Here is a 21,787-nt window from a genome sequence, read left to right as displayed (position 1 = left end):
TATATATTGTATGGTAATGGCTCATTTTAGTTTATTGTATTTCAGTTTTTACGAGCTTTCAAGTTTAATAAACAAATTGAGATTCGATGGACGCTTGGAGGTTCCGTTAATATAAAACATTTCTCCGATGCGGCGTTGTTAGATTCGATGGATGTCTGCGTCCGCCCCATCACACTCGTAGTAAACGAAAGCGTGTGGGAATCACTTAAGACAAATAGACAATATAAAATATCTTTTATTAAGTTCTTATAAACAGATCCTATACAACACGGAATATAAAATATCTCCAAATGGATTTCCTTAGTGTACACGGTTTGAGACTTCTATCAATTGTTCTCTTTTCATCTTCTTTGATTCTCAACGGTATTATTGTCTTTTTTAACTGATTACAAATTTATAAGATGACTCTTCCTTCTACCTCCCCGCAGCCAAGGCTGACAAAGGGAGCTGGGACCGAATTAAATTTGGCCCTGGTCGCCTTATGAAACCATGTTAACCGCGCCCCCTCCGTTTATAACTTCAGAATAAAACATACAAATTTAATAAATTAAGCTGAAAACATTTGCTTTGTCATGGAAGATATCACTCTTAAAAGCCGGGTCTTAGAAAAATTATATCTACTTGAATTACTGATAAAAAATTTGTGACCTTTTGTCGTCATAACTCGATTAAGGCTTTGATTAAACGCCACGCCCACTTTATTCGCTAAAACCGAAAGTAAGTAAGTGAGAGGAAATATCGATTAAGTATTATCCTTCCAGATGCTGAAATAAATTTAAATCTTATAAAAAATAATCCATCATTCGTATTATGTATAAAAGATTTAAATAGCAGCTAGTGGATCAGGGTGATACATCGCCTGCGAACAGTTGGCCATGATCCCTAGTTGACGCCGGCGCCACTAATCCAGAAAGTCGCATAAACTCGCCTCCAATTTGGTTATTTCGGTACAGTTTGCTTCACCCGCCAAACGGGTCAGGATAGGTCTGGCTCGATCAGAGTCATTCATTCTGTCAAATACGGTTCCGCGCTGTTCTAGGAACGAGCATGCAAAGTATGCTGCTGAATGCCCTCTGACCCTTGTGTAATTCCTGACAGGGAAATCTTCTAACGCTTGACCTCAGCGGAAGTGACAAAATCGTCACAACTTTCGCACGTATCTTAGAAGTATCCTCTCTCCGTGCTAAATTTCTTATTTGACTTTTGGTTACATAAAAGTAAAGACGTTATGAAGTATTATTCATCAAGCTCCTCACACACAGCCAGACCCGGTCCATTCAACTAGTTGGTAGAGTTTTTTACGAACTCCTGTTCAAACCATGTTTTGGAATCCGAGGTGTTCAGATCATTCTCGTCCACTCATAAATGACGCGCACACATCGAACCAGTCACAAAATCACTCTCAGTTGCACAGAAACAGGCACTTATTTGCGATGCGAACTGAAATATCGTTTCCAATCCTTCACGAACTGACTCAACGCCCAGAAAGTGATGTCCTCCATCATGTCCTGTCCTCAATCGCGGTCAAATTCACAGATAAGGGGTCTAAGACTACAGAAGAACACTGGACTTGCCTCGTTAATAGACCGAACTCAAACGTTTCTCTTTGCTCTTTTTCGAGCCTCGTAAACCAAAGCTTCTTCTTATAACAGATGTTCTGTTTCCGAAGGAATCCCCTTCTTCGTCTTCCTCTCTGAGATCGGCGCTTGATACCGGATCTGGTAAACGCAGGGTGGGTGATGGAGGGGGTTTTATTTCTGTCGTGGACTGTGACTTCAAGAACGGTTTTTCTTTCTTCCCTACAAATTGAGTGTAATATCTTAGTCTCTCTAAATCAACCAAGTCTCTTTAAACCAGGTTTCCAAGGTCATAGCTGGAAATTTTCGACTGAGAAGGGCAATGAAACAAACCAAATCTGACCAACACTCCACGAAGACAACATTTAATAAAATGGCTGAAACATTTTCCTAAGGGGGGGGGGGGGAGAGACAGCGCTACCTGCCCCTCGGCTAACTAGGAATCTGGTTTCTGTACCATGAAGCAAATTTACAGTTAAGCTTGGGATCGATTATCCACCACTGTTCTACCCTACCCTTTTACCCTACAGTTCCTTCACAAGCTTTCTTCATAATTTACAACCAATAATTATTTTCTCTGGGTGAAACTTGGCACTGTAAGAGTGCTGGTCATACCAAAAACATTATGCACCGCGGCCAGGGCTCGAACCTTGTTTGTTCGATGTGTACCCCTGGGCTCAAAAGAGAGAAAAAAATCTGAACTCACCATTGACTTTCTTCTGTTTGACGGATGCTTTGGCGGCTGTCATGGCAGCTTTTCTGGTGTTTTGTGATATTATAAGACCTAAACCCAAACAATTAAAACTTAATTTAGTCAAAAATAATAATTATTGTTATGAAAGACGCCACTCCCTTTTGACCACCGGAAAGAATGGCACGATTTGATCAAACATACAACAACAATTCACATTAAAATTTACAACACATTACACTAAAACTTTTTAAATAAATTTTTTTGGGGTGGAGAAACAACTAAAGGAGGTGAAATAAAACGAAAAAGAAACAAAGATGGTTGAGAATGGCAAAGTTTAACCCTTTACACCCTAACATCGGTGTAAATATTCTCCATACTGTTCTCTATACATTTCCACAGGTGCTGACGAGGAGAAAATTTGTTTAACAATCAAAAGCTTCTTCAGTTGCTGATCATTTCCTTTTTTCTCGTGACTTAAATGTGTAATTCAGAAGTGATCTTGTGAGGAGAAATTTGATTTTAGTCGTTCTTAAGGGTCCTAAGGTTAACACGGATTGCAATTGATAAACTTGACAAAAATTTGGCGAAGTGTTTCGAGACGAAAAAACCCTGACATACCTCCACCAAGGTTGCCTCTTCCAATCCCCTCCCCTCCTCCCCCCCCCAAAAAAAAACAACAACAATAACACTAAATAACAACTTCAACGACAAAAAACAAAAAGAAAAGTGGAAGGAAGAAGTAGTCGTACGCTTGAAGAAGGGGCGGAATTAGTTAGAGATATATTGCGAAAATACTGAGGTATTCAGTAATAAAGTTAATTACCTGTTTTGGCGTCTTCACTGACCCTGCGTCGTTCGTCCTTGAACGCCTTCATCCATTTCTCTTTCTGAGCGGCTTTCTTGGTGTAGAAAATGTACCATCTTTCTTTTTTAAAGTTGTAAATTTTCCACGCGTTATTTAGCGGCGATCTGTCTAAAGTTTCTAAAAAAATCAATAACAAAGGCGGATTTCAGCTCAGCAAAGCCTTTATGCGAACTCGGTTTGATTAAATGGATTTAACAGACCAACTTTAAACTAGAAGTAAAAAGTAAACCAGGACTGCATTGGTTTTGCTCCACAACGCTCTGTGATTGGCCAAGAAACTTACACGCCTCTTAAACAATCAATTGCAGGACTTGAGCACGCCGCGACTCTGTTATTCGCCGTCTATTGCCGCGTTGAGGAACGCTCACATGTTAATATTTTGATATGGGATGGGTCCTTTGTGATCATTAGCTTTGTTCTGATCGCCTTTTGTCGCGCCTTTGATTTTAGTTTTACAACATTAGTTTGGAAAGCCTTCTATAGCTAATAAGGACAGCCAATCTAAAACAAGATCCATTCCTTTTACCTTCCCCGTCATTCAACCAAACAACCGAGCAGTCATCCATGTCAATTCTTCCCTTGTAAGTCAAACCATTCTTCTTTAAAATGTCCTGAAAATAAGCCAAACACAATTTTTTTAAAAAAGTTGTTAAGTAGTTTTCTTAGAAATTAATTTTCAGCATCGGAGGACGTGAAGACTCCGAGCAGTCCCTCTTTTCATGCGAAGCCTGTCGCGCGAGTCAAACTATTCCGGAAAAAAAAATGATGTGAACACGCTGCGTGGATATACGGAAATTTGTAGCCTCACTCCCAGAGTTCCGCATGGCGCGCTAATATCATTTTTTTTCCCCGCGATATTTTTTACTCGCAAGGAAGATTTGGCAGAAAAGGAAGGACTGCTTTTAGTTTAGAAAACGTGACACAAGTGTTTCCCTGGGCCTTGATGAATCATTAGTTCTCACCTTTTTACAATAAACAAGTTGATGATCAAACAAGAACATGACACGATCTTGTGAGCTCCCATTGGAAGTCTTGATCACGTCACCAGAATGAATCAGTTCCGAGCTCTTCTCTAAAACGGCCTCGCCCTTCAGAAAGAAAAACAAGGGAACGAAGCGTTCAATGGAGAGCACAAATATCCGACACTTACACGCTCACAAATACCACACTAATACTACTAATTTCTTGATGGCGAAATGTTAGGCTATCAAAGCTGACACCTCATTCCCAGGAACTTTTTCAGTTTCCAGCTCAAATTGTCCTGGAAGTGAACTGGCCAGGTCTGAAACAAAATTGCACTGGACTGCTTCCATTCTTTTCTTGTCATAACATTTTTCTTCTCTTCAAGACATCTTTCCTCGACAACAACGACTCCTCTTATGTCTTAATTTCATCGTTTGTATCGCCCAACAATTTAAACTAAATTGTGCCTCGATCAAACGTAGCGACATTTTTCTCTTTAACTTCCCCCTTACTATCTTTCCCCTTCCCATCCCCCTGGGGTCGATCTTCACTCACCTCCCACCCCTCAATCGTGCTTTGCCACTTCGCAATCTTGTTGATACTCTCCACTTTTCTTTTCCGTTCGTTGATTAACGAGGCGACGTTTTTCATTGTTTCCAGGGCTTGCTTCACCGTCTGAAAATCCTTGTGGGTTGGTCTTGTGTGCTTCTTCAGCTCCTGAGCAAGGAGAAGAAAGATAAATATATAAACTTAAGAATAAAGAGTTTGCAGTTCGAAGACACATTCATCATACGTGATTTCGAGTGGCTGGACATTCGCTTCATTCTTGACGAAGTCAAGGTCTATTAAAACACGAAGCTAATGTCCAATAAAAAATGCGAAAACGAGCAAGGCACTTGTCGGAAATAGGATACTTAGTACTGATTTAAGTTAATGTTGATGTAATGATTGTGAAATATCGGCCCAAAGATCAAGCGTCACGTTCTGTCTGCTCTGATGAATGAGTTTCTTTATCTTTTGTCTAAAAGATATTTTTAGCCAATCAGCGTACGTTTGATCAAGGTGTGTCCATAAGATAAAAGGACAATTGATTGTAGTTTTAGTCAGTCTGATATATGACTTTGTTGTGTACGTGAGAGGATCCGAGAAATTAAAATCTGGAAGAGAAAAGCGACAGTGTGGGTTCCTTACTTATTCCCCACACACTATTCTGGCCAACTAAACCGAAAAAGTTTGGTTAATTAAAGTCTAACACGAGAAAAAAAGATTCCTTCCAAGAATTTCGCTTTAGTGGGAGCAAAGCGGGTAATCCCGAACGGGTAGCGGGTAATCCCGAACGGGCAGCCAATCAAACACAGGATTCGCGGCACTTCTTGTCCGTTCAAACTCATCCTAAAAGACCAACAGACAAACTATCTTCTTTCTCAATCTAACGCGAGTGGCAATCTTGCTATGATCTTCTACTCGGGGGCTCCTCCAAACTCTAACAATTCTGTTTGTTTGCCTTCATGGCACCATTGGCACTATATTTCAAAATGGCGGGAGTGTAAAGAATTTCCGTGTTCTTAGACACTGTTCAGATCTCAGCATCAAAGTGTAATAGTTACTACACCATCGGGCCATACAAATAATCCATGACTGGTCAAACCAAAAGATATAGAGAAAAAACATAGCAAACCTACCGCTAGCTGCAGAGGATATTTGCAGATCTTTTGAACTGGAGTCAATAAGAACCCATCAAGCGATATCTTAATCATTTCCTGTAGGAGACGACAAGCCTAGAGGTAGACCAAAAAGTATGATTCAATAAAAAATAAAACAACATAAATAAAAAATAATGCGCAATTCGAAAGTGAAAAATTAAAGAAATGCGACCTCAAGCTCTTGACAAGTAATGAACGGTGAGGTTTGATTATGTACAAGAGGAAACTTAAAGAGCACCAAAAAAATAATGCCCGATTCATTAGTAAAAAAAAAATATTTCATACCTCAAAGAATTGTTTGTATTTGTTGCTTTCACTCAATGTCTTCAGCTCTGCCATTGCGTGTGGGTGGTTGTTGCAATACTCCGAGTAAATATCAAAGCCCTTCCTCTGTGTAGCGAAAATAGCAAAAGGAAATGATTAAAAAAGGTTCAGGTCACTTGAGATTTGATTAAAGCTACAAGATGCAATATGATGGTATGCGAGATAGACTTACATTATTTAGAAACACAGCACCAATCTCAGACGCACACGGGTCTCCTTCCACGAAACACTCTTCCAGTTGCCTCAATATTTCCTGGTGAAATTGATATATCTGTTCGATATTAGCAAAGATCTTGGTAATCTGTTCCTCGGTAAACATGTCCGTTCTTTTTTTGGCTTGATTAAGATAACCCTGTGAAAAGAAAATCAAAATTTCACTTTCAAGGCGCAAAAGTCATAAAAGTTATCAAGGCAAACGTGATTCTGCATGAAAGGAAAAGTAAAGGAGGGGATGGACGCCATAATCATGGTCTTGAAAATTGATAGTAACTTTAGGAAAACAACGGTATAAGACAAGTCCAAACCTAAACAGAAGTTTAAAATATATTGCCATCATAACATTTCGTTCTCACAATGTGTGTAGAATTGTGCACAAAGATATTTATAAAGCCACTTCACACCGAAGGTTTGGGAAATTATTTCAATCTTCGTGCAAAGGTTACACGTCTTACAAATTCCTCTTTGGTGTTTTCCCTTCAGTGTCTTTTTCCCTTAAGCAACGTTCGCAAAATAGAGTTTATGAATACGCTTGATTTCCGCTCGAGATAGCAACTGTGCTCCAGCTCACCTCCACCACATCTTCCAAGTTCTTGACATAATCTCTCTCAGTGTTGAGAATTTCTTGGACGACACGTGACCTGACGTCATTGTCTGAGAGAAATCCCTCATTGGTTCCTTTTCTGGTCCGCACAGGAGGAGCAAGTTTGGTTTCGTCCGCAGCCAAAGTCTGTGACACTCGAACCTAAGCAGTGAACGCTGATATCAGAATTGCTACTGAATTTCCCTGTTAATTGTATGACGACTACTTGGTGATGATGAATATTGCTCGGTTGAAAACGAAATATTGTACGTGTATATCGCATCTTAATAAATCCAACATTTTATCATACTTTTATGAGAATAAATAGGGGAAATAAAAAAGTCTTTCTCAAGAAACGCGGGAAAACGAGAGTAACAAGGTCGCCATTGAATTTGGTTTGGAATCTGATTGACTGAAAAAGTGGCGCGAGTTTTCTAGACCAATCACATAGCGAGGTAATCAAAACGAAGGGCAATTCCGGATTTCTTTCGAAACTCAATTGAAAATTGCTCTAAACTAAGAATGCTACTTTCAGTTCGAGCTGAAAACAATGGACGATAAGCATTACCTCATAGAAGTACTACTCTAACTTTATCCCAGTTCAATCCTCAAAAACACTCCACTTACCCGAACAAAAGGCGCAGGGAACCAACCAACCCGGTCGCCAACCTGTCCAAACCACCAGTCACATGACGTCATAGTCAGCACAGTGATGATGTCACCCACTTGGAAACTGAGCTCCTCCGGGTCCATGGTCACGTGATCCCACAGGGCCTCTGCAAATGCTTCCGGTACATCCATCTATTGCGTAACCGGAAATAAAAAAAGTGAGTTGGACTTTGTTCGCGCGGATCAAACAATTTCGAGCTTTCTTAATATTGATCTAAAAGAAGCAGGGCTGATATTGTACTGACGAAGTTTGTTTGATGTATTTTTTAACTACTGTCTTCGCGAAGTAATTTATGACGCGTGTGAGTTTCCTTTGACGTGCTTCACCAATAAGCAAGATGATAACCACTTTGCAAGCTCGTTACAACTTCAGTAACCTTTGCAGTAAACACTTGTAAGGTCAAACCTCTATTCGTAAGCTACCCTCACTCAAGCGTTTCTTTTTTCCTTCTTTTTTTAATATTTCATTCGTTTACAGCGTATAGTGCAAGAACCATCAGCGAACTAAGCCGACATTTGTATTTATTTTTAACAAATAATATCGGACTCTCTTCGCCAATCTCAAGTCACTTTTAGACCAACTTGTAGATTTTATAATGAAACCACAGTCTATTAAGATATCATACCAGGGAAAAATTTGCATCATGTGAAAAGGCATGCACTGATTTGATCTCGTTTAAATTATTCAAATTAAAGTATTCTCATCCGAAACATGGATTCTTTAAAAGTAAAACTGGCAAGTTAAGCACCGATATATCGATCTCCTTTGTTTATATTTTACTAAAGAATTTATCCAAGTGATTCTTGCATGCACATCTTCGCCAAAAAATCATTATCCTAAATAGGGGGGGTTGATTATATTCGGACGCTTCAATGTGGCTCCTGTATCGCAACGTGAGTTCAACCTTGTGAAAAATAAAAAATCGAGACGATTCCAGTTTACATTTGCAAGATACGCTACAAAATGTACAAATACAAAATGATGGCGTCAACTGTACGAATTAAAAAATGACAAATATTTTTTAAATGGCAGAAATAAACCCCTCTACTGCTCACACGTTTTTTTTTTTTTAAAGATATATATGTATAAGAGTCTACACGCTGAATATAGCAAAAAAGAAAGCTACATTGTTCTCAGTGATATATGTAAACAGGAGAAAAGAAGACGACATATTCATTCCAACGACCGAAAAAGTTCAACCATGGTACTTTGTGTTCCTCTTTCTAAAATCCCAAAGTCTTGCAATTATACGGCTTGGAAATTTGGCACGTTTCCACAATATTCAGCCCATCTTTTAGGCCAACACGAGAGAAACAGTGTTACTATTCAGATATTTTGAGAAGAATCGATAATATTAGTTGTGTATTGAGAAGGTCAGAAACCAAAATGCAAAAAGGATCAATGTTTTCTCGAATCAAGAATGCAAGAAATTCGAATTTCAAACAAAGGCGGTTGGATAAAGAAATGCAAATAAAATGACTCTCCCAAGTTCGGCACCTTCTCTAGAAAATATTCCCACGGCCATTAATGAAAGTTAATGGTAATGAATAAAATATTAGAAGTGCCACAATTAGGAAACAATTAAAACTCTGTGATTAACCTCTGGAATGCGTTTTTCTTCTGTGAACAAACTTCAACTAAACTAAGACGTGAACGCTTTCACGAACGACAAAAACAATGAAGTTGTCGGTGACTGAAATAAATCATTATGGATTACGTTCAAATGATAGCCCATCGATTTTAACCGAAGCTATTTATAGTTTGTTTGCGCACTGATTTTGACGCATTTAAGCTTTTAGCACCACCGAAGGAAATGTGTTTTTACTGCGTCGGTATAATTGATATTTAATAGCTAGAGTCTGGAGGGAAAAAGGAATAAAAACATTGTACAGTAGATAGTAATGCGCGCGGTAAACTTCTAACTTCGTGAATGGGCGTTTTAAAACTCCAAATTTTGACGCTGGATCAAACACGATCTGGATTATTTAAGTTTACACACAGATGAAATGAAATTCTAACTCTCGTGATAAAAACGTCGTTTTGACATGAATTTGGCTTTGGTGTACATAAACAAAAGCAGAATTTGCGGTTCAATTTAAATCTATTAGCTGTATCGCACACTAATGTACTTTCTGTATTTTTATGTTCTTGTCTGGCTCGCTGAATGACAGCTTTTTAAAGTTTTTCAAGTGCGCCATTTTAATTTTGAACTTGATATGTCCATCATCGCCGAATGGAAACATATGTAGAGCCGCGCTTACATGTCTAACTTGTTGGCGCAAATTGATCAATAACGCAAGCTGTAAAGTCGCTAACGGATAGAAGATTTATATAATCATCCGCACTTACAACATTTTAGTAATGTTCAAGAATCGTGTTTACTCGTATGCTACACTGGTCAAGCATTTCAAAACACATTTAAGCCCACTTGGAAGGAATAGAAATTAACGGAATCATAATGATCAAAAATAGGACATTTAAAACGCACATTTCGTTGGAAAATAGATTTCAAAGCGATTCTGGAAGATTATAAACGTTTTCAATATGTCGATTGCGGTATCAGACCTGGATTAGCTTACAGACTAATGCAACATTAATAATCGCGATTGGACAGACGATACGGGAATAGTCTTACCTGGTAATATAACGCCGAGCCGTGAGCTTAATGGTTTTAACAACCAAAGAGAGCAGACATTACAAGATAAATCCAAACTGCCATATTATGCTCAAGTACATGATTATCTTTCTACCAGGTGGCCATTTGAGTGAGGAGCGCTAACGACCGACACTTCGACTTCAAATTACCTCTGCTAATGACTTTTCAACGTGATCGTCAGCGAGCAACTGACAGTGAGAGCAAATGTGGTTGAGTTTATAATCAAAACATAGCTCTGCCTGGCACTAATTTAGCTGGCAAACCACTGAAATACGATCTATATATCCATCGTTCACTTTGTTTGCTTGCGATTGACAGAGTCCCTGAACAACGTCAATAATGCTAATTCAGCCTAAAGTTTTCAACGCCTGGGGCCGAGCTGTCAAACTCCAGCTGGATGCAACCTGTCCCATGCTTGCAGCATGATTGCAAACCTCAGGCAATTTACAGAGATAAAGCTTCATTATCACAGTTACCTTTCAACGCTAAATTTGCTTTTCTGTCCCTAAATCTCAGTTGATGACCTGTGCTAGGCATAAAACATTTTCTATGTTTTTCGCTCTCCAAAGCTATTATAATTTATTGAAGATAAATTCATGTAAAAATGACTATCTTTGAAACGATCACATGCGAGTTTTGTCCTGCAATACAACAGTTTTCCAGTTAAACAGAGTACTAAACATTGATAATAATAATCCTCTCGAGGATTTTAGGATTAAATCAATTTATTATTCATATAAAAAGAGGATTAACATGATCGCATGCTAGCAGTTTTCTGGCTAAAATAAAACGAGAAAATGCAAGTTTTGCATCAGAATTATAGACCGATCAGAAAATGGTGAAGTTGTGTTAAAACACTTCTAAAAGAACTTACCAAGTTTTTATGAATCGAAAAAGATCTTAAATAGTTTAAAAGTTGATTGTGCATTCTTCAACTTTCATTCTGTATCAGTGCGAACAATTTACCACCAATTTCTCTGTTTTCGCTCGGGTCATTGCTCTGAGGGCTTCCCTGTGCCATTTGAATAGGTGGAGGGGAGGGGGGGGAGAGGAAGGGGGAGTTCACTGTTCAGTTGTTACCTGATTTAATCAGATATACTTAGTGACAGTTTGTGACCAGTAATTAAGTTAAAACTGAATGAAACCAGTCAGTCATAGGGTTCAGTTGTAAAATATTGAGACAACATGCAAAGAAGGACTAAAAATGAAACTTGACAAACAAACAAGTGAAGTACGTAAGAGTATTTGAATCTGAAACTGTCACCAAAATTGATGAGTTATTTGTCTAGAGGATGAAATCTGCCCCTTGTTAACCAAAATGCTCATCAAAACCTAATTAATATAATGAAAAGCAACCAGAAAAAAAACGATGCACACCAAAACCCTTTAACTCCCATGAGTGACCAAGACAGAATTTCTCCTTACAATATCAATACAATATCAACCAGATAAGTGATGAGAATTAAGAAAAATATCAATTTAGGGATGATTGGTTGATTCAATACTAAATTCTCTGAACTAACATTATAAGAATTGCATGGTTGGCAGTAAGGAGAATTATAAATTTAATCTGGGAGTTAAAGGGTTATTAAGGAGTCTCATAAAAAAGTTTCCAGGCCTAAATGTAAACAAATATATGTACCTGACAGAGACTGAACAAATCCAAAAGGGCGTTAACTGCTTTCACTCCCAAGATCTCATAAATAATTCTCCTTACTATTTGCCAAAGAATTCTTATGCTTTTAGTTCAGAGAATTTGGTTTTGGATCAACTAATAATGTACTGATTGATATTTTTCACTATTCTCATTAATTATCTGCTTGAAGTTGTATTGATATTGTAAGGAGAAATTCTGCCTTGGTCACTCAAGGGAGTTAGAGGGGTGAAAATGATAGAGTGAATTAATGATTCATTGATGAATTGATTCCTTCATTGAATGAAGGAAAGGAAGAATGAAATGGGGAATTAAAAAGATGGGTGAAGAAACCTTTAGTTGGTCAAATCATTTCCACTTGTTACTAGCCCACAGCACATTGTCTTTCAATCTGTGGCAACATTTTTGGTGGAATTGATGTTCTTGTACTTAACACCAAAAGTTTCTTCAGTCATCTATGAAATGAATTAAATAACTAACCTCATCATCCTCCTCATCACTGTTCTCTCCTGACAGGTAAGTCCAGTCCACTGAAGAATGTTCCTCTGGGATGGGTGAAGGCTGAGGGTTGTCAACACCAAGAAGTCCAGGCACACTGCGTGAACGACCCAAACTCTGATCAAAGGCAACGGGAAGGGACAGCTGAGATGCAAAAGAGAAGCTGCTTCCCAGTTCGTTTTCAGTGAATGATGATGATGAGTTCAGAGATTGCATAGAACTGTTACAACTATCCAATGGGCTTTCAGCACTGTGAGATTTATGCAATGTTTGTGGAAGCTGCAAGAAGCTTTCATCACCATAACCACCATAGGAATGGCGCTTGCCCTTATCAATCATATCATTGAAGACATTGTCGACACAGGACAGTGAGGTGGTGTGTCTCATCCTGGTTTTGCGCATAATACTTTTCTTTTTCTTGAGGATGACCTCTGCTGTGCATGGTGGTAGTTGTTCAAGACTCTGAATGCGTGGTCTGACATAGGGTGGGCTGGTATATGAAACAGGGTTATCATCATCATCATTACTGTCCAATTGACAGCAAGAAACTGAGCGACTCTCTGTCTGTAGCACCTGTTGTACTGGAGACCTGTGGGGTATCCTGGTACTGTAGGCACGCTGCCTCTCCTTTGGTGATTCTGGGCACAAATGATTAGAGAATCCTCCGTTCCTCGTGACATCTTCCCATGGCGGTGACTTTATTTCATATCCACTGTTTTCAACAACTGAATCATTTTCACAACTGTTTTCCAAATTTAAACTACATGATGACAAACTGTCACTTCCATACTCTGAGAGAAATTTTTGTGTCAGATTATGTATGTGTAATTTTCTAATGTCTGGAAAGCTGTTAAACATTGCTTCCTTGCGAATTGAAGGCCCTGCCGGCAAGCAAGGCAAACTCTTCACTTTAAGACTTTCAGCCAATCCTTGGCGGCCCTTAGAATTCGCACGTAAGCCGCTGGTAATTAACTCAGAAGATGTACATGTATGATCACGCAACTTTACGTCTCTAAAGTTCTCGGGACTCGGCGAAGGACCAGGAGAAACGAGAGAGCATCTATTTAATTCAGAACTCCTTAACTCGATTCTCGTTTCCTTGCAAGATAAACAAACTCCTTGTTGTGATGATTCGTCGTCCTCTGTTTGTCCAAAAGTCGGAGAACAAAAGTCTTCCTCGTAAACTATGTCTTCTTTGTTTACTTTGTCAATCGGTAAACTTCCCGTATTTTCACAGATTGTATTTTCATCAGAAGTCAACTTTTCCTCGGATAGACTTTCGCCAGTGATCACGCGAGTTGTGAAATTAACAGAGGAAAAATCTTGTGAATAATTATTTTCGTCAAAGGCATAAATCATCTTTTCACGCACATAGAGCGCTTCAGTACCCTCGCACAAAGGGGTTGATTTGTCTTTTGTAAGTTCATTACCCGAACAGCCGTGGCTCAACAGGTAATTCCGCCTGTCAAGTTCTCGTTCGAAACATTCCATGTATTCAGGCTGCTGGATAAAATGATCCACATCGCCATCAAGTTTATCGTTTAAAGTTTTTCCGTTTTTCCTTTGAGGTCGAAGGATCGTTAGTTTGAATTTGGCATCTTTGGAACTACACTTGCGCGGTTTTTGAAGCCCTTGTACCCCTAACGATAGGCTGTTCCCCATTTCGGTTGCCGTGAGCTCAGCGCACTCGACAACTTTGGAAGATAAATCCCTCTCCTCGGGAAAAATATTCTGCTCCCTGAGACTATCACGCTCCAAGTGAGCACGGCTGTCTTCTTCAGTAGCAATATCAGTCTTCAATTCAAAGAAAATTGGTGATCCAATATTCAACGGGTCTTCATGTGCAAAATTTGACAAGATAGGAGGAGCCGAGCGTCTTTTCCATGCGTCACGATTCCTTTCGGCATTGCGGGTGATATTTCGCTTGCTTTCGAACGGTAGGCCACCTTTTGGAGTACCTCTTGAAAACGAGTCCACCGCTTCGAATTCTCGGCACGAATGCGGAGAGGCCGTCATATCTTGATCATATGCAGGTCCCGTTTCAATTGACACTGACCCAGAGGAACCAGGGCTAAATTCAACCGTGAGCGATCTCTCGAAACATCCGCGATTTTCTTGATATTCCTCCACCTGTATACAAGGTGGAATTGCAGCTAATGTTCGCGATTTTTCCATGAGTGAATCAGTGCACGGTTGTAATGAATTGTCCATAGAAAGCGACCTGCAAATGTTGTTGTTCGGATAAACCAGTGATCTTTTTGAGCGTTTCAAAGAATAATACTTGCTATCTTTACAACGGGAATCGTTATCACAATAAGAGTCAATGGATGAGGTACTGACAACAATATCTGTTACCAATGTATCGAAATTAGTGTTGTTACTATCTGTTGATAAATGGTCCGATAGCGGAGACTGAGGTGCGGTGAAAGACAAACTTTTCCCACGGTCATGCTCTCTCTTTGAATGACTTGCTCGCTTAAATAAATTCGTTAGTATACTTAAGCTCTTAGATTTTGAGAGAGATGTCTTTTCAGTGTTTGTCTTTGCCCTTTGTCGCTTTGATCTGAATGTTTTCTTCTGACGGTATGATGTTTCGTGACCGCAATCTGGCAGCTCGCTGATGAGTTCATTTGCACCAAGGCTCGGATTCGAACCCGCGGAATTTTTCTTTTTCTTCCGAGCGCTATTGACGTTTGTTTTGCTTTGCTCAAATTTCCGATTATCAAAACTATAGCTGTCAAATGATGTTTTCCCATTCACGTAATGTGAGTGCGAACTTGTTTTTATCCCATTAAGGTGTTTGTGTGACACTCCATTCTGTTTTTCCTTCGCTGGCAAAATTTCCCGGCTCACGTGTTTTGCGGTATATTTCACACAGCCATTTTGATGATCTTTGCTGAGGTCGCTTCGATATTCTCCGCCAAAAAGAGAGGCTGATCGTGGCGAAACTCCCTTCTTAATTCGTATCGACTTTCTCAACGAACTTTGGAATCTCTGCAGCCGTGATTTCCATTGCTTGGGATGCTCGGGTAGCGCCATACTATTTCCATTTTCTAACGGTTTGGTTGACATCGTCGGGGTTTTCATCGAATAGCGACCATGCTCTCCTCCACAACTTTGATTTTCAGACGATTGAGAAGTAGCACTTAGCCACAGTTCCTGCGTAAACAAACGTAAAAAATTTTCAATAATATCCGTAATAAAGGAAATAAAGACAGCAACACAAACGAAGACAACCATGTTAACGTCACCAACGTACAGTTTCGACTCGAATTGATCATAAATTTCCGGTGCGAAAATTTCCTTCAATTTTGTTCATACCACGAAGAACTGTCGAGAGTTTAGCGAAGGTTCTAATAAATTTTGCAGTTTCCCTGCAAGGGATTGAACGAATAATGAATTTTATAAGTGACAACTTCAATCAGGTCAAAACGTCCTTCGAGGAACCAGTGCGCAGTAGTCAAATTTACATCCGGTGTAAATTTCAGAACATTCTGATGGGTTCCAGTTGCCTCCTCATGAAATTAAGTTTTGTGTTCACGAATAATTTTGGCAAATGATTTAAATGAGGAGGCGGCAAAATGATTAGAAATCAGCGTTTTTAACTCAACTATCTCGTGAATAATGCAATTTTAGAAAACTCTAGAAATTTGCATACCACGGGTCGTAACAAACGAAGACCCAAAATTAAAATGAATTTCGTTTTAGAAACACGGCACTCAATTGGTCCAACAAAGTCAGCAACAATAGAGAGATTAGGACGGAAAACATTTGCATGGATGCCATTTGGACACGATATCGCTAACAAATGTAAAATAAACAAATAAGTGAAAATGAAATCATCCTCATTAAAATAATTGTTTGTTTATGAGCTTACCAAAGTATGTGTTAATTCCTGGGACTAATTCTCGATCGATTTGTTGTCTCACTAGGAGTTCAGCTGCTAAAAGTGACAGGAAAACGCCGCTAGTTCCTCAGACGAACTTCAGACGAAGAGTGCGCCTACAGCAATATTACTAGCTAACAAAGCGGACTGCTAATCGTTTTGTTTCACGGACAAATTGAGCACATGACATCAAAAGGCAAAGACGCCTAACTAAGACTACCTGCGGTGCTTCAGTTAGATGACCCGTAGAGATTTTATCCAGAGCCAATTGAGCGAACAGTGATGATACAATCTGTTATGGTAACACTTATCAGTGATGACAAACAAAAGGGTCACCCTGTTATCAGAAAGAGTGAATGCCGATTGAAAGCTTTTATATATGCTCATCGTTACTCTTTCTTTGCAAGTTGAAGAGAGAAAAGGCAAGAAATATTCTCGATGCGGGCAGGATCTCTAGTTTTAAAGGCAAACAGGGCGGAGATTGTTTTTTTTTTTTTTACGCATCTGTTTATTCATTATTTATTTTTCTGAGCCAGGGACTTGTGCCGGCGGTTTTCCGGCGCTTTTCACGATAAATATCAGCTACAAACAAACCAATAAACTTTTCCATCATCATAATGCTCTTGCAAAGGTTGTAGATTTGACTACAGCCGAAGGTAAACATCGTAAACAAGTAGAATAAGAAAATCGTGGCGGTATCTTCAGTGATATTCGCGTTCCTTTCCTTGCAGAAAAAGCCTTTATCTTAATTTGACTCGAGACAGCGAAAAAAGCTGCAGCAATTCCATAAAAAAAATACAATTCTGTCAGATCATTGAAGTTCAAACTTCGTGATTTGGCGGTGTCTGCAAGGCAATTTATTTTCTGCTTTTGTTTAATTTTCCTTTTCAAGCGAATGAAATAATTCTTTTTTTGTTAACTCCTTTCCGCTTTCTTGATTAGACCACTCGAATGGTTTACCAACGTGAAGGAACTTTCACACGAAACTTACCCTAACAAAGAGGCATTATTATGTCATAGATCAGCGATGCCCACGCCGACCTCCAGCGGAAGTGACTCTCACTGTACTCCACTCTAATCTTAAGGTTTACTACATTCGCTGCACGTGCAAATAAACTCATTAAGGATTTCTAGCAGTTAGGACGGCAACGCCAAGGAAGACGTCGATTTAAAAGAGAATATACTTTTAGTTGGAATTTCGCGACTGATTGGATGTGTTTACCATCTCTTCCGGCGCCGAAAGCTAACCTCAGCACAACGTATGATAGCGACGATGAGTTCTAACTAGGAACTTGGACCACGCAAATTTTGATGATTTCACTTTGTTATTTTGCAGAGGAAAGCTATGAGGTGTACACAGTTTTAAAACGCACGTGCTGAGCTATTGTTCTGCTCATTATATCTTTTGTTTTGTCAAGTCCTCGTTACCGTTGCCGTTGTGGTTTGCTAAAGGTCTCTATGGTCAATACATGGCCATTTTGCTTCAAAAACACTGGACAGTCCACCTCACCATTAGAGAGAATTTTCAGTTCTGTTGTATTTTAACGATAGTCTCATTTCTCTGTATGTAAAAAAAATTCAGTTTAGTTAGCTTGCCCCTCTCAATTTTCTCAAAGCTGGATTTTTACGCTGTTTGTAATCCTAAGCGCACGGTCTTTTATTCAAGTTTCCAGAGACTTTTCGAGAGCACACATATGCTTATGAGGTCAGTCATCGACACAATCAAAACATTACCCAATCAGAGTAGCCCAAATGCACCGTTATGTTATAGTTGACCTTCTGTAGTTTAACCACATATTCATTAGCAATAGTTTTAATATAATGTCATAACCGAAATCGCCCGTATGGTCCGAAGGAAACTGTAGTGGTATTATTCATATTACAAATGACGGAGTAAAAGGCCTTCTCATGAAGTGTTTTGCGTCAAATCTCTTCAGTAGCAAGCGTTTTTGTCTTGGTTACAGTTATTCCTGACGCAGGTGTTCTGGAGAGTTTCACGAATGGTATACTTCACGCTGGAGAATTCTATTTAAATAAAAAATGATAAAAATACAAAAAAATGTCTTCTTGGTCTCTGTTGCGTCGTTGTCCTACCAAAGTATTTTAGGTTTATATGCTGAGATCGCTGACTGCGATAAACTTGTAACTATAAGCTCAGCCGAGTCTGGTTTTCACACGCCATAGTGAAACAGCAAATATTCGAAATCCAGGAATGCTTTTATGGCTGTTAATTTGCTACAATGACTTCTTCAATACTCGTTCTCTTATATGAATGCAATAATTACAAATCATCGAGACGTTTCCAATAGGAAATAGTATTGCTAAGCCGGGCGCTTAATTAACAGAAAGTCTGAGGTCCAAAGTATGTCGACCGACCCACTCTAAAATGTGAACAAAATGTTTTGGGATAATTTTAATTTCCTGGCTTGTGAAAGCTATTCCAGGCAAAAAAATTATTCTTTTTGTCCATAGGAAAAAAAACAAACAGATATCAAACAAATATCAAACGGCGGCCAATATTCCTCAAACAAATTTCTGAGTTTGATATACAACTAAATAAAGTGTAAAATGGAAAAAAAAGCAACATTGAAAACACGGAAAATATTGCAGGACTATCGAATAAATTTTACTGGGTTTACAGCATTTGGTTGTTGACACGAAATTCTGAGGTCAGTCACGATCTAATAAATAATATGTCCTTTTATTCTCTTTCCTCCTAGAAGTGATTAGAGAATAATTTCCTACTGCAATATTTATCACTGATCATCGAGCAAACGAGTGATAAAATAGAGAGAGTTGTCGGCTGCTTAGTGTTTTCTTGTAATAGCACTCTTGAAATTCTCTCTTAACTTATCTACGAGGGGAAATAGCCAGATGGCAATAAGTTAGAGACTTAGACGTTAGATGTTGGATCTTAGGAGGTAAACTGTAAAAGAGTTTAAAAGACATATCAGTGTAAAACGCAGCGAAAACCATGTATATCGAATATAGACAATATATTGAGTATACCTCACACTTTCACAGTAAACTTTCACTACAGCTTGAGATCAGTATGCAATTAATTATGTGAGTTTAACCCTTTGACTCCTAAGGGTGATTAGCCATTAATTTCTCCTTCAGTACAATATTATCCCTGAATCAAGAATAAAGGAAATGTCACATAATAAAGAAGCTCTTGATTGTTTAAGAAATTCTCGTTGTCAGCACCTAAAGAAATGTATGTAGAACAGTATGGAGAATATGCATGCTGATGTAAGAGGCTTTTGGCAGCCTTGTCAGGTTTAGCCATAAGAATAAACACCTTTATCCTGAGTGAAAAGCTACTGACTGCATATTTTGATTTGTGAAAGGCCTAACTGCTAAAAACTATTGTGAAATTGTATTATATTCTGTAATTTCCGGAATAAAGTCTGAACAATACATCTGGAATTTCATACTGTATAGAATCGCTTCACTAAAAAAAACGTTATTGCGTGCTTAAAATTAAGGGATTTTATTTGTCATGTAATAAGCTGTATTGAGTTTGAGTTAAGTGACATATATGAAATGGCCGAAACATATAATCAATCGTATTGCTCGCATCTTTTAGGCAAAGTTAACGGATAGCATGTAAGAAAGACGCCGTCAGAGTCTCCGAGTATATTAGCCGCAGATCAGAGGTCTTTCTCGGTTTTTTTTTTCTTTATCTCATTAATTAACAAGCAGCAAAATGATCTATGCCATATAATACCGTTGGCGTGCAGTGCGCGGAGAACTGACAGCAAGTTCCAGTCTCATCGAGCTCTCTTCCGCCATAAACTTACTCTTGTTTATAGCAGTGGGAGCGAACACTTCATAGTCCTGTCAGACAGAGCTCATCTCATATGGTAGCTAATATCTGTAGGGATTTAATTGTGGGAACGCTAGTTTAAGAAGATAAAGGCATAACGCTCGGTTGTTTTGATTGGATAACAATAACATATGATAGTTCATGGACAATTAGTTTGCAATACTATACTTGTATATTTTAATTAGAACCATTCTTTGATATACAAGGATGGACATTTCACGTGCTAGGCGCGTTATACCTGATGGCATACTAGAAGGTATGAGGCGCCACTGAGTCGGAACTCTCCGTGGCTGGGTAAGCTGTCACCATCCCTTGGAGTCAGCTGACAAATAAACTTTCGAGTGCAAAGAAAAGTTACTTATTCAAATTAATCACTCTCAAAATTAAAAAACCATTAAAAAAGCTGGGAACTGAACGAACAAAATTGGGAGACGGCGCAATCCGAAGCACATTCACAAGTTTCTCTCAAAATTTACCTATCGGTCGAATTTGTCTGAAAAATATGTATCAACATTCCTTTGTCTTATGATTCCGGATTATGGTTTTTCTTGTTGCCAGCTTTGGCGCAACCTCTCGTATCGGGTTTACAGTTTAAACTTATTTGTGGTTTTCATAAGCTGCAAATAGACATGACGTATACTTGAAATTAAAGCGAACTAAAGTTTTTCCAAATTGTTCTGGTAAGTTATTGTGTGTCAAAAGAGACATTCGTTCTGTTTTTTCAAATAGGTTGAAATATTTGATCGAAAAATAAAAATTGCTTTGAATTAGTTTCATGTTTCACATACGAAACCCTTGGCTTGAGGAACTGAGCCCAGAAAGCGTTAAAATATGCAGGGATCGGTAGCGAATGGTGAGAGCAACGAACACATGTTGTCCACAGTTCAAGGATTACGAACTAGCTAATACATGATTTATACTTCAATTTAACATAGGATAAGTTATTCAATAAGAATCCATCCGTTTGGATAAACTGAATTTACAACTTTGATAAATAAACCATGCATGTGTGAAACCGCCGCACCGAAACGTGCTCTGACTTGTAACTCATGTGAAACTGAATTGATTATCAACTCTGAAGAAACCAAACTACAACCGAATCCTCACAAACCACTCACCTACCTTTCTTCTGCGACCTTTCATTGTAATCAGCGAGCGGGTCGACAAGTCATTCTCAGAAACCGAACTATCATAACCGCGCTAGGATCACAAAATGAATGATTCTCCATTATGCAATGTGTAAAAGTTCACCCGTGATTCAACGGAGCCAAAGATGTCAACACCAGATCGCTTATTTGCTAAAAAAGAATCTCTGCTTCTGAGCCTGGAATTCAAATCTTTTGTAATCCAAGTGTATACGATCAATTGCTCAACAAGAAGCCCACGATTTATACCTTGAAGTGCCAATCAAAGTAATTCAGCGAAGTAGTGTTATGATACTTCCTTAGCTCTGAAGTAATTCGAGACTATACAACCGCAGAAAGTTCAACAAGTCATCGGAAATCACGAACCACAAACATGACGATGCGACTTCGGATCAAGAATTAAGGAAACAAAAAACAAAGGAAAAGGTCTCCAATTGTTTAACCATTTGTCATAAGAAAAAAATTAGCAGGTACAATGAAGAAAAATGTGCTGCTAAATATGATGGGAAAATAAGGTGTATGCT

The 21,787-nt window shown here is 38.8% G+C and overlaps 1 protein-coding gene across 5 annotated transcripts; it reads right to left on the bottom strand.

Moving 5' to 3' along the window:
* Window positions 1-217: 217 nt before the first annotated feature.
* On the bottom strand, window positions 218-21,586 carry LOC113673915 (uncharacterized). Of its 5 annotated transcripts, XM_027190393.2 has the most exons (14): window positions 21,241-21,586; window positions 12,386-15,562; window positions 7,553-7,726; window positions 6,914-7,087; window positions 6,299-6,478; window positions 6,088-6,192; window positions 5,782-5,877; window positions 4,655-4,816; window positions 4,099-4,224; window positions 3,663-3,747; window positions 3,095-3,253; window positions 2,284-2,361; window positions 1,548-1,799; window positions 1,447-1,515 (listed from the first exon to the last, which is right to left on the bottom strand). In XM_027190393.2, exons 1-13 carry the CDS (start codon window positions 21,259-21,261, stop codon window positions 1,579-1,581), a joined length of 4,758 nt encoding a protein of 1,585 aa, XP_027046194.2. In that variant the 5' UTR covers window positions 21,262-21,586; the 3' UTR covers window positions 1,447-1,515; window positions 1,548-1,578. The 5 variants fall into 5 exon arrangements, with proteins under 5 accessions (XP_027046187.2, XP_089067140.1, XP_089067139.1 ...); XM_027190386.2 differs by having other exon boundaries at window positions 218-1,799; XM_089211014.1 differs by having other exon boundaries at window positions 218-1,799; window positions 21,237-21,580.
* Window positions 21,587-21,787: the final 201 nt, after the last annotated feature.

This window comes from Pocillopora damicornis, chromosome 6, assembly GCF_964200805.1.
Source record: "Pocillopora damicornis chromosome 6, jaPocDami1.2, whole genome shotgun sequence".
In the NCBI taxonomy this organism is placed as follows: domain Eukaryota; kingdom Metazoa; phylum Cnidaria; class Anthozoa; order Scleractinia; family Pocilloporidae; genus Pocillopora; species Pocillopora damicornis.
Note: the sequence above shows the minus strand (reverse complement) of the source record. Positions and strands in the feature narration are given on the sequence as shown.